The sequence below is a fragment of the Diachasma alloeum genome, unplaced genomic scaffold, assembly GCF_001412515.2.
Source record: "Diachasma alloeum isolate Michigan unplaced genomic scaffold, Dall2.0 Dall_scaffold_01086, whole genome shotgun sequence".
Classification (NCBI taxonomy): domain Eukaryota; kingdom Metazoa; phylum Arthropoda; class Insecta; order Hymenoptera; family Braconidae; genus Diachasma; species Diachasma alloeum.
In genome coordinates, this window is record NW_021681197.1 from 122,179 (window position 1) to 130,958 (window position 8,780).

General features: G+C 39.6%; 1 protein-coding gene across 1 annotated transcript in view; it reads right to left on the bottom strand.

The window, feature by feature from the left end:
* Positions 1 to 7,723, bottom strand: part of LOC107045790 (pyruvate kinase) — a 29,564-nt gene extending 21,841 nt beyond the window's left edge. The window contains exons 1-6 of the mRNA XM_015268146.1: positions 7,633 to 7,723; positions 6,137 to 6,550; positions 5,511 to 5,696; positions 5,274 to 5,449; positions 4,332 to 4,562; positions 3,661 to 3,883 (exon numbers count right to left, since the gene is read on the bottom strand). Coding sequence (XP_015123632.1) covers positions 3,661 to 3,883; positions 4,332 to 4,562; positions 5,274 to 5,449; positions 5,511 to 5,696; positions 6,137 to 6,550; positions 7,633 to 7,723 — 1,321 coding nt within the window. The remainder of the gene's footprint in view (positions 1 to 3,660; positions 3,884 to 4,331; positions 4,563 to 5,273; positions 5,450 to 5,510; positions 5,697 to 6,136; positions 6,551 to 7,632) is intronic.
* Positions 7,724 to 8,780: the final 1,057 nt, after the last annotated feature.

The following is an 8,780-nucleotide window of genomic DNA, read 5'->3' on the forward strand; positions in this document are numbered from 1 at the left end:
AATTTTGGTTTTTTGGCCATATCTCCGTCAATTTTCGTCAGACATCAATTTGACCTTAACAAAAGTTGTGGGGAATGAACTCAGCTTCAATCTCCAGCAGAGAAAAATGAGATGGGACAATTACAACTGGAGATAGGACCCAAAAACTGACTAAATTTCAGTTTTTTGGAAATATCTCCGGTTCTAATGGTCTCTTCTCATTTTTCTCTACTGGAAATTAAAGCTGAGCTCACTCCCCACATTTTTTGTCTTGGTCAAATCCATTTTTGACGGAAATTGACGGAGATAGGACCCAAAAACTGACTTTAGCGACTGAGATGTCAATCTCAGTTTTTTGGAAATATCTCCGGTTCTAATGGTCCCTTCTCATTTTTCTCTTCTGGAAATTAAAGCTGAGCTCACTCCCCACATTTTTTGTCTTGGTCAAATTCATTTTCGACGGAAATTGACGGAGATATGGCCAAAAAACTGACTAAATTTCAGTTTTTTGGAAATATCTCCGGTTCTAATGGTCCCTTCCCATTTTTCTCTCCTGGAAATTAAAGCTGAGCTCACTCCCCACATTTTTTGTGGGTGCGACCAGCCGCACCCCTAGTTTTTTTTGTTTTTTTTTTCAATTTTCGGAGCGAATGGCGGGAGGCGGAGGGGGTGAAGGGGTTAGAGCCAAATAATAATTAGCAAAATAGATTTTTTTGTTTTCGTCCTTTTCGGAGCGGCGTGGCAGACGAGTGGGGTGCGAAGGAGTTAAAGTCAAATAAAGATGAAATTTTTTTTTCTTTTTTTTTCTTTTTAGAGCGATGTGTCGTCGGCGAGGGGGGCGAAGGGGTCAGAGCAAAATAATATTAATTTTTTTTTTTTTCATTTTCGGCACGACGAGGCGAGGGGAAGGGGTTAGAGCAAAATAATATCTAATTATTTTTTTCAATTTTTGGAGAGGCGGGCGGTGGGGCGGGGTGAAAGGAAGAGTTAGAGTTACAGAATAATGTATTTGAGAGGCGAAGAAGTTGGAGTCAAATAATAATATTTTTTTGTCAATTTCGGTGTGTTTGAAAGGGCGGGGAGCAGAGGGTTTAGAGCCAACTAATATCAGAATTATATTTTTTCTCTCATTTTACGAGCGGTGTGGAAGAAGATGGGGAGGGGGTGAAGTTAGATCCATATAATAATTTTAATTACTGTTAAGAATTCTTCGTTTTTTGAAAGGGGTGGGAGACCAAGATAGTAAAATTGATGGTTCGCTTAATTATTCATATTAATAAATAATAATATTGTTTATTGTTGATTTTTCTTAGCCAGTTTTGGAGCGCCATGGGAAAGGGGGGGGGCGGCTTAAAGCCTAATAATAAGTTTGGAAGATGATTCTCTTTTTTGGACGGATTGGGAAGAGGGAGGCGGGGCCAAAGGTTTCAGAGTCAAAAAATAATCAAAAAATATTCTTACTTTGTCACTTTTCGAGCGCTGGGGGAGCGGGAGACTGGCGAAAAGGTTAGAGTGAAATGATAATAAGACAAAGATAAGGAACTTGACAAAAATGTTTTTGTGTTAGTAATTTATTCCCTCTGAAATCTGATCAATCATTCTCTTTTCTATGGATTGACATTGAATGACCACCTCACTCCCTGCACACCCATGAGATAAATTTCTTTTTCACCTGAAAAAAAAGCCTTAAAAACTCACATTTTCTATTATTTATTCATAAACGATGAATCAACAAATATTCTGATTCTATCCATCCGTATAATTATCGATTTGTACCGATCTTTCAAATGGTTTTTATTAGAGACAAGAAGACACAACAGAACGCGTTGACGAACTGTGACTGACTGACTCACTGGTCAGTGCGGATTAATAATTTGTGTAGCAGGTAAACGCGTGATATTTGAGAGAGCGAGATATTCGGAGGATTAGAGCGAGATAGGGCTCGTCTATCGGTGATTGCTCTTCAGGGCGTGTCTGCGCGTGTGTAAGTGTAGCAGTCGCTGCATGACTCCCTTTGTTGAGAAAGAAAGTCGTATTTCCCGGTAACTGGCAGTAATTGTGTCTGTAACAGAGAAAAATTGAAGTAGAATAAAAATTAATTTTTGTTCGTTTCAAAAATTGCACCGATCTGGTATTTTTGCTGTTGCTGTGGGGAATGGCTCTGATTTGAGCGCTGGTGGACGGTGTTGGTCCATCCTGCGGTTCGCCGCGATGCTGGTCCGCTGGTTGTTGCTGCTCTGGGAACTGCTCTAAGTCCTCCGACAAGACATACGCGGGTTTTAATGGCATATGTCTTGCCGGAGGACTTAGAGCAGTTCCCAGAGCAGCAACTACCAGCGGACCAGCATCGCGGCGAACCGCAGGATGGACCAACACCGTCCACCAGCGCTCAAATCACAGCCATTCCCCACAGCAACAGCAAAAATACCAGATCGGTGCAATTTTCGAAACGAACAAAAATCCATTTCTATTCTACTTAAATCTTTCTCTGTTACAGACACAATTACTGCCAGTTACAGGGAAATACGACTTTTTTTCTCAACAAAGGGAGTCATNTACGTGTCTGCGTGTGTGTAAGTGTAGCAGTCGCTACACCCCTCTTTCCATCACTCCGAAAAAAAAAAAAATTAATATTATTTTGCTCTACCCCCTTCGCCCTCCTCCCCCTCTCCCCGTCGCTCCGAAAATGAAAAAACAAAAAAAATAATATCATTTTGCTCTAACCCCTTCGCCCCCCTCCCCCCTCTCGCCGTCGCTCCAAAAAATAAAAATAAAATACAAAAAAAATTTCATCATTATTTGACTTTAACCCCTTCGCCCCCCTCCCCCTCTACCGGGCCGCTCCGAAAAGGAGGAAAACAAAAGACTTTATTTTTCTAATTATTATTTTGCTCTAACCCCTTCACCCCCTCCTCATCCCGCCATTCACTCCGAAAATTGAAAAAAAATAATTTTAAAAAAATTCAACATTATTTGCCTTTTACCCCTTCGGATCTTATAATTTAAGATACGAAATAGATCTTATTCCTGGTTAAGACCCCTTCAGTATCGTAATTTTCATAAGACGCCGTCAAAAGATCCGAAATATATCTTATTTTAAGATTTTTTTCCAGTCTTATAGTCTTAGATCTTAGTTTAAGAGCCCTCCTAAGAGCCGAATTTTTGTAGTGTGAGAACTACAACAAATGTAATTACAAAAATTTCGCTATCTCCGTTAGATTCGGAAATATTCCTCAAAAACTCAACTGGGAGATGAGTCGACTTGAACCGGTTTGCCACTTCGCTACTGAAATGTTTTCGTTGATTCTGCGAACCCTCGACTGACGAAAACTAATTAACGGTGAAGGATTAAAAATAAACTCGGTAATGAAGGGTAAATAGACGTTAAATCAAATATCCACTCGTCTGTAATCATTCATGTTACGTTAACGTGGCATTAATGGATGGGATTTCAGGGGACGGCAAATGAAAATGTGCATAATCGATAGAATAATTTGCATAGAATTCTCTTGATTTTTTATGGAGAATATTTTCCATTAAACATTTCCATTGATGAAAATGCGCAATGCCGTAATATTCAGACCCGTAGAATTTTCCCGTGAATTCGCTGGGTGTTTCTATGATTTTTTTTTGCACGTGTGAACGTGAAAAAAAAAGCTCTCGTTTTTATTCACCACTCACATCTGTAGTGAATGGAATGAACAGCGAAGTACAGTCGTAGCCACCGTGCTGCAATTCCGTAACGGGTCACAGCAACAATTGGACACGGTGGTCGATAGATCGAGAGTAGCATCGCAGTGCGTCCGGTCGTCGTTGTCACAATTATCCCCGAGGCATTGAGCTTCGCGGACATCTCCGCAGCTGCCATCGCCATTCCGTGGCTTGGATCCAGTGGAGTGGTTGTCTGGAAGCAAGTGGATGAGGAAGAAGAGACGCAGTTCCAAATTAGAATTTTATTTTAATGAAAAAAAAAATCATCAGGTCCTTTGATGAATTCTGAGCGAAAACGAAAAGGTTTCCCCACAAAAACCAATAGGAAGGGGCCCTCAGTGAAGACATATTTCGCCCCCAGGTCCACTAATCATCCGTGTTCTGATGTTGTCTGAGGAAACTCTCAGATCGTGCCGCAGTTTCTTTGAACTCCCACTCCCACCCTCTCTCACCCTGAAGGTTCAAACGGCTGCGACCTCCACTCAACTTTATTTCCCAGAGCCAACCGTCTCAAAATTCCATGGAATTTTTTTACACGAGATATAACATCAGCAAAAAATTGTAATTATTAATACGAGATGGATGAGGAGGCGGAGTGAACTCGGCGAAAGAATATTAAAGGTACGTGAATGAGAAAATACCTTGTAACTGAGATCTCGGGGAATTTTTCTCAGCCACCTGGCCGATTCAGCCTCGCGCGAGACGAGATCAACGTCCCCAATGAGTTTTATGGTATTTTTTACATTCAGTGCTCCAGTGGCAAGGAAAATAGTGTCAACCCCCTCTGATACGGCGTTCGCCACTGAGTCGAGGTTCAATTTTGTTGAACTGTCGTTCGGCACGCGATACGTTATTACCACGGCTTTGCCCACCTTAATCGAAGTGAAAATAATAATTAACGATAAAGGAGGAGATGAGATCAATGTTATCGTACATTGAGTTGATTTATGAAGCTATTTATTTTCTCAGAAGCCCCGAAGATAAGGATGTTTATCGATAACTCACAACACTCAATACAATTTTCATTTCCCAGCCCCGAGTTCACGACAATTTCAACCCTTTCAGGGGCTTTCAAATGAGAAATTAATTACCGAGAACTGTCCGTCGCACTAGAGGCTTTTATGAGGAGGACGTGGCCTTGTGCGGCTTGTTAAAAAAAAGTTCAGTGGGCCATTCACTCATGATTGTGAAAAAAAAACTTCCGGTCATTTATTTCCGATCGTAGGGAATATAGTGGCCTTGAAGGTAATTTAGGGTCCTCAACCGCATGAGCGTGTGAAATAACCCTTCAGTAGGTTGAAATATTTTCTGTGGTGAGTGAATTGATCGCTCGATCGGCTAAACATCCTTGAGAATTTAGGAGCGAAGTGGTGAAACGGTTTAAGTCGATCTTGGGACTATTGGCCAGTTCTCAATGAATATCTCGGAATCTAAGGGAGATGGCAAAATTTTTCTCATGACCTTTTTAGTAGCACTCGATTCGCGCTACAAAAAAGGTCATTATGAAAATGTCGCTATCTCCCTTAAATTCGGAAATATTTCTGGAAACGAAAATGAAAGAGATTGATTAATTTGAAATCTACCCTATTGCATTTGGCAATCATCGATTTCTGCGCGAGACACAGCTCCTCCGTTCCTACAACGATCTGGAGGGATTCCCGATCGATCAGAATGCCGTCCGAGAGTTTTAAAATCTCATCGAAGTTGTCGAGACCCTGGGAAGAGGAGATTTTCGAGAGAAGGCAGATTGGACGATTTCCTAGGTGAAAAATAAATAAATTGATGGGTAAAGGGAGTTTGTTGGATTCTTCATTGAGCACCTGATTTACGGATTCGATCCTTGATTTCAGCCACAGCTTTGCCGTTCGGAACGGGTGAAAGTATTAAAAAATCAGCGCGAAGGGCCAGGGCAAGTTTCAGGGCTTCATCATCGCGTTTGCAAAATCCTGGGATGTTTGAGGGACTGTCTATCGGCTGGACAATCATATTTCTGTGAATCGTTCCTTCTTTTGTTGTTTTACACTTCACGTATTCATTTCCTGAGAATAACGAATCCGTCAGCCATTTCAATTAATTCCAACGAATTAATTAGGGATTTATGTATATTATTTATAATCGTCGTGTATTTATTTATTCATTCATTCATTTATTTATTGAAAAATAAATTAATATTTACGGATAAAAATTTTTTGAGACTCAAGAGAGAAAAAGATCTCTAGAAATAAATTTGTCGAGGAATATCTCGGAATCTAAGCGAGGTGGCAAAATTTTCGTCATGACCTTTTTTGTAGCTCTCACTTTCCTCTACAAAAAAGGTCATTACGAAAATTCCGTTATCTCCGTCAGATTCGGAGATATTGCTCGGAAACTCGGCCAAGAGCTGAGTCGACTCAAACCACTGTTTAAAACGAGATAAAAAATCGGATGAGAATAATTAAAGTTTCACCGATTTCATTAATTTCCAGGCAAACAGATCCTCTGTCCAAGACAATTTTATTCCCAATTTGAGAGATCCTGGGCAAGTCAGGATAGCAGATACCGAAGGAGCGTATTCCATCGATATCCCGAATCGTCTTGGCATTCCCCTCTGTAAAAATCTTGATCTCGTCCCCTACGGACAATCGCACGTCCTGAGTGCCCAGGGCTCCGACTCGAATTTCCGGTCCAGGAAGATCTAATGCAACAGCCGGAGGATAACAAGACACACCGGCGCGGGCACTCAGGCAATCAATTGCGGTTCGAAGATTGTTTATCACGGTTTCATGCCATTTCAAGTCCTTGTGGGAGACATTGAGTCTTACTATATCTACGTTCTTGGAAAGCAACGCCATGATGTCGGAGATGGCACTGTTATTTTCACCTGAATGGATATTTACCCTCATTTTTAATTCATTTAACGAAAATCGCGGACGGAAAAAATTCAGTGGCGAAGTGGTACAGCGGTTTTTAGAGAATATCTCGGAATCTAAGGGAGATAGCCAAATTTGTGTCAAGACCTTTTTTGTAACACTCAATTCGCGCTACAAAAAAAGTTATTACGAAAATTTCATTATCTCCTTTAGATTCCAAAATATTCTTCAATAACTCAACTAGGAGATGAGTCGACTTGAACCGTTTTACCACTTCGTTACTGAATTAATAGAACAACCGAGCGAATTCGCTAGAAAATTCCATAGAAAAATATAGGGGAGGGTAGGGTAAAATGGGAAAGGAGGGTAAAATGGGATAGTTCAATTTTGCACGAAAAAATTAGAAATTTCTTAAAATCATAAAGATATTCATTACTCGTGTAATTTGGTTCCTTTTTCCTCCCTTTTACTGATTTCCGATGGAATTACTGAAATGTGGGTGATCAAGTGATAGACTAAAGCTTGAATGAGCTTTAAACCTAGCGCAACATTTTCAGCTATGCCATTTTGCCCCGTAAAAATAAAATCGACGCAATATAAGCAAAAAAAATTTTGTTATTCAATTTTTTTTACCAACTTTTTATTATTCTTGGGAATACTGATGAGAATAATAATGTTCCATTCAGCGGAATGAAAAATTATTGAGAAGCTTTGACGGGAGAAGATTGTGCTAATGGATTCATTGAAAAGAAAGTGAAGCAGCAAAATCCAAAGTCCAGATCAAAGCCCGGGGGGAGATCCAAAGGGGGAAAAGGAAAAAGTGATGCTGAGCTTTAATTTTTAGAATGAAAAAAGAGAAGTTCACTCAGCCTAATCTAATCAATTGAATTATAAGACAAATAGAAAATTATTATTCTTGTCAGTACTGCCAATAATAAAAAAAGTTGATAACAAAAATTTTATCTCTCGCTCTCCCCATTTTTTTGATCGATTTTATTTCTGAGAAGAGAAGAACAGGAAAGTGAGAGCCCCCTGAAATCCAATGGAATTTTCTATCGAATTCTATCGAAAGAAATAATCTGCATTAATTTACCAAGAGTTACCATGATTCCAGTCAATCGCGCAGGTCTTGGGCGACAATTAACACTCAATTTCGCTGCACAAAGTTGTCTGTGAGGCCCCATTTGATCTCCCAGTTTAATCATCTGCCATCGATCGTAAATTGAGTGATCAATTTTTTACTTAATTTTTTACTCACTGCATTAAGAAGTTGTATCATGAAAAATCAATAAAAGTTTAAAACGTTTCGTCCGCCTCATCCTTCTACTCCCTTAATTTGTGCGTCGCGTACACCCCAGTGTTTATGATGGATCGCTCTTATTTTCTCGTTAAACTCAAATGTATGTAATTGAGTATACGTGAAGTTTTTGTAACGCATGAGCTAATGTATAACTTACCACGGGCATTAGTTGGCGTGGCGAACTTTCCAAAGTCCTTTTATCATTAATTGAAGGCACTTGTCCCAAATAAATATTTAATCACTATCGGATAACCGGCGAGGGAGTGAGGTTTTGGGAATTCAAGGGCACCCGATAGATCGTGATGACATTCTGGGGGACAGTGGAAGGTAAAAACAACTGGAAATAGTCATCATTATGAATTGGTAACGCTAATTGATTATTTGGATTACGATAAGGTCATTGGTAATTATTCGGAGTGATCGGGGGATTTTGGTTAAACATGAAGTCGTCATTTCGACAGAAAACAATTTATTTTGCGGAACAAGTGAAGGAAAAATTTTGATTGTTAATCGTTCGGTCATCACGTGGCTTTGAATTTTTTTCATCAAGTGATTTTCTTACAGAAAATTCAATTTAAACGAAAAAAAAATGGTCTGTACCTCAAAAATAATATTTAGAACGATTTCTCCCGAGATTTATTTTTCTTCTCTTCGGTTCCAATTCCTGATTGTACGTTTTTTTAATCGCAAACATTTAAACCTTCCGGTTTATTCTGCAGTAAAAATATAGTTATTTTGCGTGAATTAACGCAAATGAGGAATAGATCCCTAAAAACTAAAGTATTCTTTCTTATAAGATTTTTTCTTATAAGTCTTCAATTGAAAACCCGAGTCGAAAGCCCGAGTTTGTAGCAAAGATGTCAGACAAGATATGAATGTTTTTTTGGGCTCAAACGAAAGAGCGGGTCGAGAAATGGCGTGCTAGGACCTCTAAAGATGGT